This window comes from Mustela erminea, chromosome 14 (genome assembly GCF_009829155.1).
Source record: "Mustela erminea isolate mMusErm1 chromosome 14, mMusErm1.Pri, whole genome shotgun sequence".
In the NCBI taxonomy this organism is placed as follows: Eukaryota; Metazoa; Chordata; class Mammalia; order Carnivora; family Mustelidae; genus Mustela; species Mustela erminea.
This window is the reverse complement of record NC_045627.1, coordinates 83,389,109-83,406,575: the sequence shown is the minus strand read 5'-3', so window position 1 is coordinate 83,406,575 and position 17,467 is coordinate 83,389,109. Positions and strand designations below refer to the sequence as shown.

Genomic DNA, 17,467 nt, shown 5'->3' with positions numbered 1-17,467 from the left:
TCCGCTGATCTGCGGTGACAACAGGTCTGCTCCCCACTTCACTTCGTCTCTCTCGTTTATTCTTTCTTGCCTTGGGTATGACTGCGCTTCTGCAGGTTACAGCTGCCTGCCACAACGTTTTGCTCCTTAGCTGGCGGCTTGGACCCACCTCACTGTGAAGCTGCTTCGTGTCTTTCCCGGTGTGGGGCGAAGTGTTGGTTTCTGGCACTCACAGGGTTTGTTGGGTTTTTCCTGAGAAGCTAACGTGCACATACCATTTCGGGTGTGTGTGTGTGTGAGTGTGTGTGTGTGTGTGTGTGTGTGATATTCTCTGTGTGCCCATGCACACGCTGGTCACCTGACAACAATAGCTTTCCTCTGTGTTGTTCCCAGGGTCGCTGGGACAACACAACGTGGGAACGTAGCACATTGCTGGGAACAACACAGCACATACGTGCGGACGCTCCGGGGAGCGCAAAGAACGGTCGTTCTTGGCTGCCCCTCATGCTTGAAGGGCAGGGCTGCAGAAGGGAACAGAGGTGGGCTGTGCTCAGAACACAGCCAGGGACAGCTCGTGGTGGGAGTCGGGCGTGGGGAGATTTGGGCTGAGCGGGCCACCCTCAGCCCTCCAGACCTGTCCCCAGAAGTCAATATGCATCTCCTAGCTTCTTGCCACTCACTTGCCAACCACAGATTTTCCAGGCAAACCCTGATATCCTCAGCCCCCTCCGCTGGCAGCAGTTCCCTGCACGCCCGCCTCAGGCTGGGGGTGGGGCGGGGAGTATTTCCAGTGGCAACATTTTCTCCCACGGCCATCGCGCTGGAGCATTTCTGAGCTAAAATTTGAGTCAGCGAAGGCAAGTGAGGAGAGAGGAACAGCTTACCTGCTGATGTGGGAACTTTTGTCGGCTCCGGGAAAGATGCTAAGGGCAGAGTGAAACACAAAAGAACAGGATACCACATCTTACATGTCAAACCTATTTAACTCTCAGTGAACTGTCCGTGGGCCCTCTGCCTTGTGGGTCACGTACAGTTCCTGATTCTAGATCAAGTCCCTTCCCTGGTCCTCGTTTAGTGGGGGGGGCGCCCTGCCATCGCTCAGCTGGTGTATGTACCAGCAGGACAAGCAACTGAGGCTCATTATAGAAAATCAGAGCATGGTGGTTAATACATTTTTTTTTTAAAGCAGAGAGATTTTAAAGAAAACATTCCTTGTTTAGCCTAACCTACTCTGGTGTTTCCTTTGAAGGTGTGGGGGCATTTCTTTTTCCTAACTCCCCTGTATATTGTATTTTACTCTTGAAGACTCTGCCACAAACAGGGTGCTGACCTAATTTAAAATATGACAACAACTGAGCTGGTCACAGAGTCAGGGAAAGACCAATTTGGGTGCTCAGCTTCTTCATTTTTTGTCATTCTGTTAGGCAGAAAGTAGCACACACAGAAATGACTCCTTGCAGTGCTTGGAAGGTGGCCATGCCTCTAAATAGTGTCCCCCTCCCCCACATGGCAGGCACTGCCCCGCCATCCTACACAGAGAGACCGCTGTGTCCCAGCACGGCCTTAGGAGGCAAAAGCTATTCTCCTCCTCCTCATCCATATCTACAGGAGGAGGCACGAGGGGGTCCAGAGATTTATTCAAGATCCCACAGTTTGTAACTGATGAAGCCAGGATGGCAGATCCAGGGCCTTTGGCTCCCAAACCACAGCCGTACTGCCCATGGTGACGTTGCCAAGATAAGTTACAGTTACTCAATAAAGCATAATAGAAATTACCTGAAATTGGGTGACTTGTAGCAGATGATGGTGTTGAGTAAGGCAGAGAGGCTAGGAGAGATATAGAACAAAAGGTGAGCATATGTCATGTCCTTTCATTCTTCTCAAACCCGAGAGGTTGATGTACTTATTTGAAACAGAAAGGTCCGTCTCTTATTCTGGGGAGAAATTACACCCAATCTGGGCAGGGGAGAATGGCCCTGAGTTGCCATGATTGCAAGCACTAGATGTCCTGGGTCCCTGGGTTCATTTTTGTCGAGCTGCTGGACATCACAGTGTCTTCCTCACCCCCAAACTGGCCACAGTGCTGATTGCCTTATGTGGAGTTCCTAACTTTCCATTTGGCTTGGTTTTGTAATTCTTCCTGGGTATGTGGATCTTGCCTCCCAGAGCAAGTGTCAGTTTGCAAAATGTAGAACTAGGTTTGTGTCAAGGACACACACTGGGAGCATCAGCACCTGGAGGGAGCCAAGGAGCTGCAGAGCCAGGGTGAAGCTGAACTCTGTTCCCATCGCTTCCCACCCACCTCGTGTGACTCTGTCCATGGTCCTGGTTCCACACCTCCCGCTCCTTCGGCCCCCAGCCCTGTCCTCAGATGTCATATTCAGCCATGACTTCCACTCCTGCTTTGCTTCAACACTGACTCTGCCCCTTGATGTCTCTCTTCTCCTCTCAGAAGCATCTAGAACCCCCACCCCTGCTTGCTCTTCTACCCTCTGGTCATTGTGGCCAGGTCTAGCTGATAAACAACTTTGCCGCTTCCCAGCCAGACCCAGAGAGAAGCAGAGATAAATGGGGGTTTCGGAATTCATTTGCAGAAACTCAACCGAGACAAAACTGAGGAATAACAGCGCTGGGCTGGGACCTGGGCTCCCAGCTCTGTGACGTTAAGAGCCATCTCTGTGTCACCTGGGCAACAAGGGGGATGAACCAAAGACATGTTTCCCAGAGGCATGACTCATCACTGGTGGGACGTGAGATAATTTGAGATGGTGCATCTTCTAGTTTAAGAGTTATATATTTATAAAACATTATAATTTAAAATTTTAAGTTGAGTTCCATTCTGATGAAGGATATTTTCAAATATGCATGAGCATGAATTGATCAGATTAGAGAGACCATTGTTTGTTTTAATTTTTTTTTTAACATTTTAACATTGTTTTATTGCCACAGTGTCTATTGGTATGTATTGTCTGTTTAGGGTAAGTGATCCTGGCTGTCCACGTATGGGAGGAATATAGAACTTCCTTTAGAATGATTTCATGTAAGTGAAAGAAGAGTCCATGAGAAAGAAAGTATTGGGGAAAGTGCTGTGGGTGGTGGACGGACAAAAGCCATGCAGGAGTGTCGGAATGGTGGAAGCTTGGGAAAAAGTGACATTAAGATTCCTTCCTGCTCTGCGTGCAGTTGGGAACGCCATTCCGCCCACCCACCTGGGTCAGAATCAGACCCACCTGAGCAGACGACACCAGCATCTTCGTGGTGGCCACAGTTGTGGGAGAACCAGCCACGGTGCAGGCACTGCCATAGCCTGGCTTCTGTCCCCCTACACTCCACGTCGTCCAGGGCAATGGGGCCCAGGCCTTGGCGGAAATGTGCCCTGCTGGGGGCCGACACCGCCCTGCCACAGGAAAGCTGCCCACACACCACCTGGGCGTCACGCAGGTCCCAGCTGTCATCACACACTGTTCCCCAAGTGCCATTGTAGTGCAGCTCCACGCGGCCCTCGCACCGGTGGCTGCCGCCGGCCAGCCTGAGGGCCAGATCTGGGAAAGGAGACACGCCTATGTCATGCTCTGGACACCCCACCTTTGCCACTGCCTTTGAGGAAGGGCCTGGGCATTTCCTGGGAGTTGACCAGCTTTCGAGGGCTCTCCGCTCCGACGTGGGGAGGGAGCCACTGAGGGTTAAAGTGGGCCAAGGGTACTTGGGTTTGAGCTCTCACATCTGTGTGATTTTTTTTTTAAGATTTTATTTATTTTTTTGACAGAGAGAAAGAGATCACAAGTAGGCAGAGAGAGAGGGCAGGGAAAGCAGGCTCCCTGTTGAGCAGAGACCCAGGACCCTGGGACCATGACCTGAGCCAAAGGCAGAGGCTTTAACCCACTGAGCCAACCAGGTACCCTCTGTATGATTTTCTGAAGGCTGTTTTTTAAAGCTTTTCCCTTAGACAGGAGGTGAAAGGAGGCCCCTGAAAGGGCAGTGTGGGGTGGGCAGCACCACGTGTACTGACCCTGGTTGTGGCCACTCTTGGTGGGCAGCACCGGAAGCAGGTGTAGAGACGACACGTGTGTGGAATGAAACAGGTCCCAAGGCAGCGTCAGGTGCGAGCCCTGCCCACTACCTTGTGCTGGGCTTTAGTATTGGAAGATGAGAGTGGATGTGTTGTTCCATAGCCTACAAGTGGGTCTTCAACTACTTCGCCCAGTCAGACCTCAGGGGTAAATGAGGGGGCGGGGGGACCCCTGGCCATCCCTGGTGTCCTGTCCAAGTTGGCCACCCGCCCTCGCCTGCCACCAGGCAGGGAAAATGACCAAAGGACTTACCAGTATTGATCTCGTCTTGCACAATGGACTCATAGGATGCATGAAAGCCCATGTTGGTGACGATTGCGTCGCTGTGGAAGACCACCGTCAAGCGATTTGAGGAGGAGGTGAATGTTGGGCTTGTCCCAGAACAGAACCTCCCCAGAGAAAAAGATTCACTCTGCGGGCCGTCAAAGACTTCAACGAAGTCGTACGGACAGCCGTAGAAGTTCTCCAACCTGTGAAGGAACAACATCTCTCAGAATCCATCTGCTGGGGCTTTTCTTCCCCCAGCACTGCACAGATGGGTTCAGGAAAGGATGGTTCTGGAAGACCAGCTGAGACCCACATCTTTTCACACAGTTGGGGGGAAGTATGACCCTGCTGACAGGCAGTACGTATCTTCCTGTTTATAAAAACCTCCCACTTTGGAAATCTCCATGAAATTGCATTTCCTAAGCACGCATGATAAACACAGAGACCAGAATTTAAGTGGTATGGACAGGTGTTTGGTAAAAAGTAAAATTTCTTCCACCCCTGACTGGTCCCTCTGGCTTCATTCTGCTTCTAAGAAGCAGTTACTATAAACAGTTTCCTTTCAGATAGAGTCTAAGCCCAGATGTCAGTCACGGCCCTGTTGTCCAAGGCTTTCTTGCAGACCATGCCATGGCCATATACCCCTAGTGTGTGGTGGACCCAAATGTGTTTAACAATCCTACTGATGGCAATTAGATAGTTTCCAATCTAGTGCTCCTATAAGAACATCGCCATGATTACCCTCAGCACATGAGACTATCAGTGGACTCATCTTCTGGAACTGGAATTGCAGCATTAAAAGACTTTTGCCTTTAAAGTTTCGATCAGTGCCACCCAATGGGCCTCTAATGCCTTCATTGCTTTGGAGAATTAACTGTGGAAGGTGGCTCTTTTCTATTTGTCTGTTCGTTTGTTTCTTGGTGGGGCTAGGGGCAGTGGGTAGGATAATTATGTTTGTTTTTTATTTATATTTTATGTTTTATTTTTTTATTGTGTTATGTGAGTCACCATACAGTAACTGTGTTGACAAAACAGAGCAAAGTGGGAGACAGTTACTCACTTCACCACTTCAAATGTGAGCTTGATATGAACCCTGGCGTCCACGTGGATGTCCCAGGCACACACCACATTTATAGGGTATTTCTTAGGATACCAAGGGCTGGAGAAGGAGCCCGAATTATTTGTGAGCAAACCGCCACAGTGGAAGTTTTCATCTGCAAGAAAGGGCGAAGAGACCCCATCAGGAGGAGGCGCTGACCCGTGCTGGTGTTTTCCAAGGAGTCAGAGGGCACGGGGAGGAGGAGCGAGGGGCGTTTACTCCAGGGCTGGTTTGTCTGATAAGAGAAAAGTTGGTTTTGGGGACCCCTCTGAGGTTCTGACGCTGTTCTCCATCAGATAAGAGGGTTACACCAGTCCCTTCGAGCTTACAGGGCTTCGTGAGGAGGAATGTCACCGCCATAGGATTGGCAGGGCTTTCTGGACCTAGATGCACAGACAGAGCTGAGTGCGTGTTTTCGTAGAAAGTCACAAGGACAATGTGAGCCTAAAGCATCCTTTCTCAGGGTGCGTCACTGGCTGGTTGTGTTGGAAGATGCCTTGTATTATACATATCAATCCCAACTGACGTCAGACACCCATGTCCCCTAAACATCCCTTTTATGGCTGAAATACTGGGTTTGGTGCGAAATTTAAATTAAAGGCTCCTTGGTGTTGCAGCTTCTCACATATAAGAGGAAGAGAGCACCATCTAGCGGCCGGAAGGGTTACACTGACGATAAGGCACATCTAAAACCTTGAGAAGGGTTTACGTAAAGTTGACGCACCTGCAGCAGGACCATCACCAGCGGAGTCTGTGAAAACACACAGAGGAAGAATGATACGTGAGCCAGGATTTTATCCAGGATATTCCTCAAAAATACTGACACTCAAAGCTGTGGCTGCTCTGGGCAGAGGTGGCTGTCTCTTTAAGAGCTGGGCCGTCTGCACACTACGGGTGCGGATGGGAGAGGTTGGATACAGCTCCTTGAGGGCTGGCCTGGGGTTCCCATTTCCTTGCTCTCCTCCGCAGCATCTGTGGTGTGATCATCCCCGCGAGCAGCTAGCCCTCTATCACAGCAGCAGCCGACTCACCGCATCCCTGGGGCCCACGTATGACATTGCTGGTGAACCTGAATGCTGACCACCAAACCCCACCCGCCCTCTCCCAGCCAGTGCCATCAATAGGGCAACATCAGTGGGCTGTGTTGCTCTGATTCCTGAGCAAAAGAAGGTTTATGCTGTCACCTGTGCCCGGATTACAGGATTAACCAGTAACCAGGGTCACAGACATCACTCGGAGACCTGGCAGCAGTTGAAATGTACACAAGAGCGACTGTACCTTTTGGTCCTACTTTTGGATTCCCATCGACACCTACTCAAAGACCGAAAGAAAGAAAGAGTAAGACATGTGGTTCTTACATGAGTAAGAGTAAGTCATGTGGTTCACAAAAGAAAATCAGGGTTTTTTGTTTGTTTGTTTTGTTTTTTTTAAGGATCAAACACATTCTTTGTGGGCAGTTGGGAATGTAGTACCAAACCCGTCAATGCTGCTTAAGGATTGGCAGCCAGGTCAGGGGCACACTCTGCTTTTCAGCCTCATGATATTTCATCTAATTGCCGGAGATACTGAAACTGAAAGCAAATAAAAAAATATGGTATTTCTTTCCTTTTGCTCAGTTATGGGGCTGGAGGACATTGAGTAACCGAGCCAAGCTCAGTCTTCCCTCCAGTATCTTGGAGACGATACTGAACAGAGAAGGAACCGTGTGTGACCTTAGATATGCTTTTGTTGTCTTGTCAGTAAGGTGAGAATGTAATAGTCTCCTTTATTGGAGACTGGGAAGGTCAATGAGGGTCTGATCGCACTGGTTTCAGCGTGGAGCTTGGTACACGCTAAGCCGTCTTTGGACACCAGCTACTACTCCTACTCAGGGACAGGGGACCGTCCCCAACACTGTGGCATGTCTAGCCAGGAATGGGATGTCTGATGATACAAATCCTCTATCTAATTATCACAACTTTTAAGTGGTGGTGGGGAGACCTGGAACATTTTACAGACGCACTAATTGGAAAGAAGGAAATCTAACTCTTAAAGTGACTTAGAAAGCTGGCTTGAAGTCCTAGAGTCCTTTCTGAGTAATGGCCTGCTGGCATTGAGCTCTCCCTTCCCAGAGGCTGCTGATGTGCGAGACCCTCTCCCAGGTGTGCCGGGCCCTATGGGTCTCACCTGAGCAGATGGCACTGGCATCCTCGTGGTGCCCACAGTTGTGGGAGAACCACCCGTTGTGTGTGCACTGCCACACCTTGGCTTCGTTCCCTGTGCACTGAACGTTGTCTAGCATGATGTGGCCAGTGCCTCCATCAAAGTAGCTCTGAGCTGGGGCTGATAAGGCCTCTCCACAGCCAAGCTGCTGGCACACCACGCTGACGTCTGTCAGGTCCCAGCTGTCATCGCACAGAGTGCCCCAGGTGCCGTTGTAGAAGACCTCCACCCGGCCCTCACACCTGTGGCTGCCGTTCACCAGTCTCAGGGATACACCTGAAAGACAGGAAAACAGAGGCTTCTGAGCTGTGGTGCCGCCTCCAAACTCTAGGACCTTCTGCAGTTATAGAATGCCCAGCACCTGGGCACATTTTTCTCACCTTAGGCTATCGGATTCTAGGTAGGGTGGCCTTGTGTCCTGATTTGCCTAGAATAATCCGGATTTACAACCGTTGTAGATCAAGTAATGCCTCTTAATTATCCTAGAATCCCTTTTAAACCCTCACAAGTATCCTGATTAGAGAATAAATTGCACAGTCACCCTAAGCATAAACCACTGAGCTCTAGAATATTCCCCATGCCCTGCTACAGAATCCAGGAGGTTTGTTCTGGGTGGTTTTTGTATGGAATTCAGTTGGAATTAGGTGGGCTGGTAGTTGTAATTTGACGTAGGTTTGTTGTAGAAGGACTTGCCCTACTGTGTCTTCCCTTCCTTTGGAAAAGAGAGACCCTCGTTCAGGTCCTCCATCTACACACCCAGCCAACGCAAGGCATGAGACCCAGCCCTCTGTTCCTTCAGCCAGGACGTTGTGGCGGTGGAAAATGACAGCGAGTGGCAGAGCAGGGTGAGGGGTCCGTGGGGCTGTTCGTGTCAGAGCGGATGTTGCTCAGGATGTCATTAGTGGCGACGGACCCTGCGGGTCAGATTTAGAAAGCGTCTCCTCTCATAAAGGGAACGGACACAAATTAGATCTAAGCTCCCTCCAAGGTCCCTATCAGGATACCCACCGTTCTCCCTTTCGTCCTGCTGCATGGCGTTGTAGAGAGCATAAAACCCTGTGTTGGTGATCATGGCGTCACTCCGGAACGCCACAGTCATGACGTTTGAGGAGGAGAGGAACGAAAGCTCTGTCCCGGCACAAAACCTGCCCATGGAGAGGGAGGCAACTTGCCGTCCGTCGAACACTTCCACAAAGTCATAAGGGCACCCATAGATGTCCTCTAATCTGAGGAGGTAAAGGCACAGTAAATCTCCCCAAGGAAATCTGCAGAAATGACTTAAATAAAATCATCATTGGTACCATTTGCAGTCACTGCTGCTGCCTCCTTCCAACCTCGCTAGTGGACTTGGTCCCTTAAATATTGCTTGAATTTGTCCTTCTGTCCTTCCCTCTGGGAACTGGCTCAGGTCAGGCAGCCTTTCTCTGTGTCTCTCTGGCTCTATTTCCGTGGCCGCCTTCTGAGATCTCGGCTTTTGTTCTTTCCCACCACCTTCCTCTCTACCCTGAGTGTATCCTGAATGACCCTGACTCTTTATTCAAACATGCCACTCCCTGGGGTAGGCATCCATAGGGTCTCATTGAATAAAACACATAATGGGATCTGGAGCCGGGAGAAGTGGTGCCTCCCGTCAAAACTCCCAGAGCCTGCTCGGTAGGAATCTTCCCTCCCATGCCCCAGACCATCCGGTTCCAACCTGGATGATCAGACAAGCTGTCCCTGACCATCCTACCAAATGCTGTCCTCACCCCCTCTATTCTCTATCCTATCTATAGGATATCTCTATCTGTACCATCTCTGTCTGTCTGTCTGTACCTATCTCTATCTATACCATGTATGTATAAACATTCTTATTCATAGCACATATCAACTTAACACTAATGGAACCTGTCCCCTGAGTTACTACTGGTTTATTCAAGTACTATTTGAGTCTCCATCTAGAATATATCCTCCATGAGGATAGAGACCTGTCTTGTTTGACACTAGAAGTCTGCTCCTAGACCAGAGCCTGCACAGAAAGCAGGTTCAATAAATATACTGTAAAGAATATCAACTCTAATCTAACAGGATGAAAATGGGAAGTGTGCATGTTGACATGAAAACAATAGTAAGTGGCCTTTGAGGCATGCATTGTAGGTGCTTGTTGTGTAAGACGCACACAGTTACACTTGTACATGTTATAGACTCACCAAATTTGAAAACCGGTTTATTGCAGAATGCATCTGTTCCAATGAAGGAAGAGCCAAGTACCTCAAAACAACCCCTTCCCCCACTTTTTTTTGAGAGGGAGCGAGAGAGAAGGAAAGAGAGAGGGTGATCACGAGCTAGTAGGGGGAACAGGCAGAGAGAGGGAGAGAGAGTCGCAAGCAGACTCCCTGCGGGGCATGGAGCCCAACACAGGGCTCCATCCCAGGACTCTGAGATCACGACCTGAGCCGAAATCAAGAATCAGATGCCCGACCGATGGAATCACCCAGGAGCCCGCGACCTTTTTTTTTTGACCCATTTTTTTTAAGTAAGAAAATAAAGGATAACATTTATATGTAGGGCAACAACAGTGTGACCATAACAGGAGACATTGCAATCCGAGAATGATTTCATGAAAACAGGACACACTTGACTTAGCAAGAATGAAATGGCATAGTTTAAATATGGATATAATTTTTGCAGATCTAGTGTGAAGATAGTTCCGCATAGAAGCTGAAATAGAAAGAAAAAAAAAACCCAAACAATGCAAGCTTCAAGCAGGGGTTCTCAATCTCAGAGCTCTCTACATTTGGGGCTGGAGATTTCTTTGCCATGGGGGGCTGTCTTGGGAAATGCAGGACACTTAGCCGCATCCCTGGCCTCTACCCACTGTGCGACTCTGGTGCTCCCTGCCCCCTCCTGAACAATAAACAAATGCCTCCAGGCACGGCCAAATGTCCCGTGGGGTCTCTCCTTATCAGCTGAGACTCACTGGTGCAAAATAACTAACTTCGTGTCCTTAGACGCAAAAGGCAAATATCAATAAATCTAGGCTTAAAAACATCAAAACCTGGAAGTCAGTATCTAAGTTCTGACTATAGGCAACGCAGGAAGAAGCTCCTTGATTTGTAAACCCTGAAATTATAGTAGGAAATTTATGTTGGGAAAGTCACCTTGAGACCGTGGGGAGAGTGGGTCAGGACAGCCGTTTGCAGTAACCATTGTCCCGAAGTGAGAAAATGACGCTCTGAGCCCCCAAGTCATAGAACTGTGGGTTTCATAGATTTGCATCCACCGTACCAAATCTGCTCACCTTGCTTTCACTGAATTCATGGGTGTGGAAGGAAGGAATGAAAAAGACATTTCCCTCACAACAGGCAATGCTCCCTTATACTGGTTTTGGTTCTCCCCCTTTGAAAGGAACTTTGGCCATCAGGTAAACGGTTGGATGCATCCCTCACTCCGCTGCAGACCTATTTCCCCTTTGAGGACAGCATTTAACCATTCCGCTCCTGGATGCCTGAGGCTGACGTGCTGGGGTGGGAACAGTGGTGGAGGTCTGGCACAGACTGTGAACAATGTCAGGAAGAGGGAATGACCCAGATGGGACCCGATGTAGAAACATGAAACCAGGTTAAACATTATCAAGAAAAGCAATATTTCCATTAAAAAGTGACTCGGGTACATGCATGTGTATATGAATATGTAAATATATATGCATATAAATATGCATTAAAATAGGACATAGTCCTTTAAAGATGGGTACATGTAGAGAAAGAAGTAGGAATGAATGAATTGAGGCTGGTTAATCTGGGAAAGAAAACTCTTAGTAGGGGCATGAGAGACATTGAAGTAGAAAAAGGCAAAGCTACTTACTTCAGGCTTGGGATCACCAGTTCTATGTGGAACTTCTCAGCCACATGTATCACCCAGATGCACTCCACGTCAGTGGGGTAGTTCGTTGGATACCAAGGACTGGAGAAGGAGCCCAAGAGGCCTGAAATTAGTCCTCCACAAGAGTTACTTCCTCCTGTGGGCAGACAAGAGACCACTGTTTGGCTCCCAGGCACGCACCTTGTCTTTTCCTGGGGGTAGAATCCAGAATCCCATCAAGCTCAACAGGGAATCACAAAATGGGAAAGGATCATGGTGGTGTAGACATCGTTGTAGCTTGGCCGGTGTGCGGTTGTAGCCCTGAGAGGGAATGAGGGGAAGAAAAGCTCTGTGGCTGGTGCCAGGGCAGGACCCCAAGATCGTAGGTGAGCCTAGAAATGGGATTGGACATGTCCATGGCAGGAGTGGGGTGTCCGGCTGATATATCATTAACGCTCTCGGTCATTAATGCCCAGCTTCCTGCCGTGCAAACGGGCTCAATTCAGCGTAGACCATCCATCCTTCCCCGAGGGCTCCGTCCCACAGCTCCTTCCCCTCAGGCAGCCAGGACAGGCAGACATCTAGTCTGCTCTCGTGAATTATCAAGGCTGATTCCATACTCGACAAGTTACACTTTCAATGAAGGAGACTTACCTGGCGGTGGAGGCCCTTGCGGGACAGGAGCTGCAAAAACCGAGACCAGAGAAGATCAGGAAGGAGCTCAGCGTCACAAAAGCGTCTTCCGGTTCCATACAAACGAACGCACCTGTTACTACCTTGAGCCCACTACACCCGGCTCCCTCATTTCTCTTTTCTCTCCTAATGGGGGACGCGGTCTCTCCCCTTCTTTCAGTGATTCACCAAGAAATCACAGACAACGCACAGCTACGTGACTTGCTTTCTCTTCTGCCTTAGGACCCACCAAGCCCCGGGCTGTCCCGAGATCGATCAGTCACGAGGTGTCACCCACAGTAACATCACTGGGCTTACGAGTGCACACCACTGCAGAACGTGCAGAAACGCATAGGGACAAAGGACAAAAACCAGACAGCCGAGAGCCTGGGTAAGGAAAGGATAAGCCTTCCGTTGAGGTCATCGGGCCCCGGGGGGAGGTGGGGGCTTCCTCCTTTCTGGCGTTCTTTTGCCTTTGATTTCTGTGAAGCAAGTATTTCTGTATTCTAGATGTGTCCTTAGGCACCACTGCCTGGCAGGTCGAGGACAGGTTTTGAAAGCAGGTGCTTGTCAGAGTTTTACACCAGGGATTAGAGAGCATGGAGTGTGAAGCCTACGGGTCAGATGCATTCGAGCTTTCTTTGTCTCCATGGCCCTTCCTGGGCCGCCGAGCAGCGAGGACAGCGACCCCTCTGCTGTCCTTCCTTCTCGGTCCTTCGCCAGGAAGGGTGCGGCACAGCCGCGGAGTAAATTTCTTCTGACATAAATTTGTCTCAGATGCAATTCCCTTCTGTGGTGATCTCGGGGTCGTGATCTCGGGGTGGTGAGACTGAGCCCCACGTCTGGCTCCGCGTTCGGCGAGGGTCAGCCCAAGGTTCCTCCTCCCTTTCTCTCCGCCTCTCCAGCCACTCGCACTCGCTCTCTCTCTCTCCCTCAAATAAATACATAAATCTTAAAAAAAAGAGAGGCGATTCCCTTTTGTTAAAATGTTTGAGATGCAGTGTTTCCCTGAGAGAGTTAAATGGCAAAAGCCTTATTTTGTGTGTGTCCCTGCAAACACATAATGCTTTGTGGAGAAGTGATTCACCCGTAGGTGGATAGTACTGGACATAAAGATTTCATTTCCCCCATAGTGTCTTTTATTCCACGATGCCTTCTCTTACTCAGTGGGCTATGCACACCTGCCTCAGAAAAGGAATACCGTAGCAGGGAGAAAAGAGAGAAGAGCCTTCTGAGGTTTGCAACCCTAGACGGCAAGTGGGCTCGGCACAGAGCCGTCTCAGCAACCAGCAGCTGTGTCCTCTCTCCCCCTCCTCCTCTCTGGCTCCAGACTCAGGGAGATTCCTCACTGGGAAAGAAAAGAAAAGCCAGAGGCCACCAAAGGGATGTAGCTGCTTGTCAGGCCCTGAAAAACGGTTCTGTGGGCTCTACCTCCCGTCCCCAGCTGTGGGATGCGTTGTGGGTCCCCATGCAAAATGAAAATGTGGGGCCTCAGCTGCACGTGGGGAAGTCAACTGCCGCTTCCTGCAGGTTCACTTCTGCATCCTACTTGAGGTGGGCAGTCTCCAGGGCATGGCGACCTCCACCTGGGATGCCCTTGAGATCTGTACTCGAGTAGGTAAAAGGACCCCCACCAAGTGTCCTTCCAAGTGTGCCATGGTGGTGCCAGACCCTGGCAGGGAGAGGCTGCTAGCCACCTTGCCCAGCCCCAAACCCCGCAGGGTGCACCTTAACCTTGACCTTCCCTACACCCAGGCCCCTGGTGAAGGCAGAGGGTGGATTTAGCCACTGTGGAGGGCTGGGGAGGAGGCTGGGTGGGGTCCAGGGTGCCGCAGGTGGGGAAGTGGGCTGCTGAGAGCCTGTCCGGGACAGACTGGCGGCTGCAGGAGGCAGGACCACACGTGCTCAGATATCGCTGGAGTCTTGAGTTTGGAGGTCACTGCCACACACGGACTCGGAGTCGGTTACCAGACATGTACCCTTCTCTATTCCTGAGTTATCGGCGAAGTCCAAAGTCTCCCAGAATAGCCCCAAATGGCTCACTTCTCACGCTCAGCGTGTTCTTGACCCACTGGGAGAGTGTGACGTAGACTCATCTGTGTTTTCTCCCATCTCTCATTTTCCAGCTCACGTTCTTGGAAGGCAAACCTTCCTACCTTCTCTCCTCTCCGTCTCGACCCTCTTCTCAGCCACAGGGATAGAACTTCTTCCCCCTTTCCCCCCCGTCCATCCTTGCTCTTCTGTCCAGGTGGGAGTTTTGCATGCCGTCTCATTTGGGAAATGTGCTCTTAGCTTACTGCCCCAGCCACTGGTTCTCAACTTGCTGCATGTTGGAATCACATGGGAGGCTTTAAATACTACCGATGACCGGGTTGGTGTGAGCCCAGAGATTCTGATGTGACTGGTCTGGGCGTAGCCTGGACATCAAGGATTTCAAAGCTCCCTGGGAGGTCAGTGTCTAGGTCATTGTCCAGCAGCGTCTAGCTCAAGACAGATTAGATTTCTTATTCACTTTGCAGAGATATTAGAAGTTCGAGGTATGGGACCTACCTGGAGATGTGGGGATCACATCTGGAGTTCCGGCCCCAGCATCTGCATGAATTTTTTTAAAAAAGGTAAATTTAGGAAATTTAGGAAATCTAAGTTACATTTTATGAAGACAAGTGGTGGGCTCTTAGTGTGAGGGGGTCTTAAACAGGTAAGCGTCATGTTACATAAATAGAAACACGGGCATGTTAGATTCTGGAAAAGGAGCTTGGACCCGGGAGAGGTTGCAGAGAAAACGACCTGCCAACGGAATGGCTCTGGTATGCATTTCTTTAGAGGGGAGTCGGGCTCTCAGCTCTCTTCGTCAGCCTGGGGACGCTCATCTGTGGGGCTGCCATTCTCTGCTCTCCTGGCCCTGCTCTGTGCATACCCTCCATTCATCACTTAAATTCCGCTGGTCGAAAGGTCAGAAAGAACGTGCCCTGGGAAGAGAGCTACCTGAGCAGATGACACCTGCGTCCTCATGGTGCCCACAGTTGTGGTCTGACCAGCTGGAGCTGGGGCACTGCCCAAGGTGGTTCTCGCTTCCCGAACACTGGATGTTATCCAGGAGGATGTTTCCGGAGCCTGGGCCGAAGTGAGCCTTCCCAGGGGCTGCAATGGCCCGTCCGCACCCCAGCTGTCGGCACACCACCTGGGCTTCGTTCAGGTCCCAGAGGTCATCACATACGGTGCCCCAGTTCCCCTGGTGGAGGACCTCCACGCGTCCGGAGCACTGTCCGGATCCGCCCACCAGCCGCAGCTCGGGTTCATCTTCTAAATAGAGCACGGTTTTAGTTTTAAACTTGGGAAGTTTTAAGTAGGAAGGATTTCTAGCTCCTGCATTTGTGTCTTAGGTAAATAAAGGCAAGAACAAAGCCCAAGGCTCTCTTACTCATTAATAGGGCTTCCAGGCATAAGGGCGAGGCAGAAGAGGGTTTGAATTCAGCTCTCCTGCTCTCTAGTTGTGCAACCTTTGACAAGTTGTTTTATCTCCCTGGCCCTCAGTTTCCCCATCTGTAAAATAGGGACTCCAGCAGCACCCTCAGAGGGGTGATGAGTGCGTGGGAGTGTGGATACAAAGCACAGTGCTCAGCACCCAGCACATCTTGGTTTCTGCAGGTCTTACCGTGTGGGTCTCTGAGACAATCCTGGGGCCCTGGAGAAAGGGGTCCCCAACTATGATTTTGGACATGACTTGGGTAAATGTCAATTTAATGCTTTGAAGGACTTGGGCCGCCAGCCTGCCTAGGACTTCATAAAGCCCCATGGGGATGGCATTTTCTGGGCCGATGGTCTGTGGCCAGCTGGAACAGCATGTTGTCTCCTGGAGACCTTCCCTTACCGAGTTCACAAGTTCTGCCACACTCACTTTGGTTTCTGTTTCTCCAGCGTATCTTCAAGAACCTTTGTATTTGCTATTCTCTCTGCCTAGAATGACCCCTTGTTGTTACCCATCACATGTCCCCTGAGCAAGGTCATCCATTCCTAGTCAAGCTGCAGGAGCACACTCCTCACCCAAGCATTCCCTTCTGTCCCCCAGGCTCTACATACTTAAAGCTCCTTTCTCATCTACACATTTAAAGCTTCTTCTTCCCCTTAGAGGCGACGGTGAGAAAGGTCTTCCCAGGTGCTACCATTACCCCCAAATCATCGTGCCATTTCAGCCTCACACCACAGCCTGATTTCAATTGCCCACATGATGCTCTTACTGGGAAAATCTAACAGTTACACAGCAGGGTTTATGGGGCCAATTGTGGGGTGTTTTAAAAAGTGAATCCCAGGCCTCTGTGAACAAGGGAGGCTCTCAAGTTAGAAAACTGTTCTGCCTTTTAAAGACCGGAAGCTTCCTACCTGATTTTCCTTCATCCTGTGGAATTACATTGAACAGAGCATAAAAGCCAGTGTTGGTGATCATAGAATCACTTCGGAACACCACGGTCATGATGTCTGAGGAGGAGAAAAATATCACAGCCACCGAGGCACAGAACTTCCCCATGGACAGCGAGGCAATCCTGGGGCCATCGAAGATTTCAATGGAGTCATAGGGGCATCCAAGGATATCCTCCAGGCTGGGGGTATCGAAGTGGAGTGTTAGTGGCGGGTTCAAACCTCCTAGATCTTAAAATTTTAAAAAAGCATGACAACCGTAGGATTAAATATTTGGATTCACTTTAAACTGCATATTCATATATAAAGTATCAGTAAACTGCAGATGCCTTATTACAGAAGTCTTATTTTGTCTGAGGATTGTGGGAGGCTTGTGGTGACTGTGGTGATGACTTAGGAGTAGAAATTTAAAAATCCTAATGGCTCTGGCCAGTCACCATCTCCATGGAATATTAAAAGTGCTGGTGTTCACTGCCAATGAATTCTTACCAGGCCAGTACCTCAACGATCAACATGTCACTAACATCATGGCCAGATTTTCCCACCTTTCTATTTCACAACATTTTCCATACTCAAATTCTTGGAGAGAAAAAACTCGATTTTAAAGTAAAAATGTCAGCATGTTGAGTATCTGCACTGTGGCAGGCACTGATGAGGGATGTGCCTGAGGCTGATTTTGAAGGAACAAATTCCCTGTAACAGAATGGACTTTGGAGGTGTGGGCTCAAGGCTTTCTCTTCCTTGTGGGCTCTCTGTGTCTTTAGGGTTTCAGTCAACAAAGACAACATGTTTCTAGGATATTCTTTGGCCTAGGGCCTGCCTGACTCCATGGACCGGGCAGTAAGTCGGTGTTTGCTAAAGCTGGATTTTCATAGCATCTCATAATGTTGCAAAATGTTAGCAGCTTGATGCAAGTCATATA

General features: G+C 49.8%; 1 protein-coding gene across 1 annotated transcript in view; it reads right to left on the bottom strand.

Moving 5' to 3' along the window:
• Positions 1-17,467, bottom strand: part of LOC116573712 (deleted in malignant brain tumors 1 protein-like) — an 83,830-nt gene that overhangs the window by 25,664 nt on the left and 40,699 nt on the right. The window contains exons 26-40 of the mRNA XM_032313978.1: positions 16,510-16,727; positions 15,115-15,432; positions 14,680-14,721; positions 12,112-12,141; positions 11,461-11,614; positions 8,626-8,843; positions 7,582-7,893; positions 6,694-6,726; positions 6,140-6,166; positions 5,377-5,530; positions 4,302-4,519; positions 3,989-4,105; positions 3,210-3,521; positions 1,756-1,806; positions 864-902 (exon numbers count right to left, since the gene is read on the bottom strand). Of these exons, the coding sequence (XP_032169869.1) occupies positions 864-902; positions 1,756-1,806; positions 3,210-3,521; positions 3,989-4,105; positions 4,302-4,519; positions 5,377-5,530; positions 6,140-6,166; positions 6,694-6,726; positions 7,582-7,893; positions 8,626-8,843; positions 11,461-11,614; positions 12,112-12,141; positions 14,680-14,721; positions 15,115-15,432; positions 16,510-16,727 (2,243 nt within the window). The remainder of the gene's footprint in view (positions 1-863; positions 903-1,755; positions 1,807-3,209; positions 3,522-3,988; positions 4,106-4,301; positions 4,520-5,376; positions 5,531-6,139; positions 6,167-6,693; positions 6,727-7,581; positions 7,894-8,625; positions 8,844-11,460; positions 11,615-12,111; positions 12,142-14,679; positions 14,722-15,114; positions 15,433-16,509; positions 16,728-17,467) is intronic.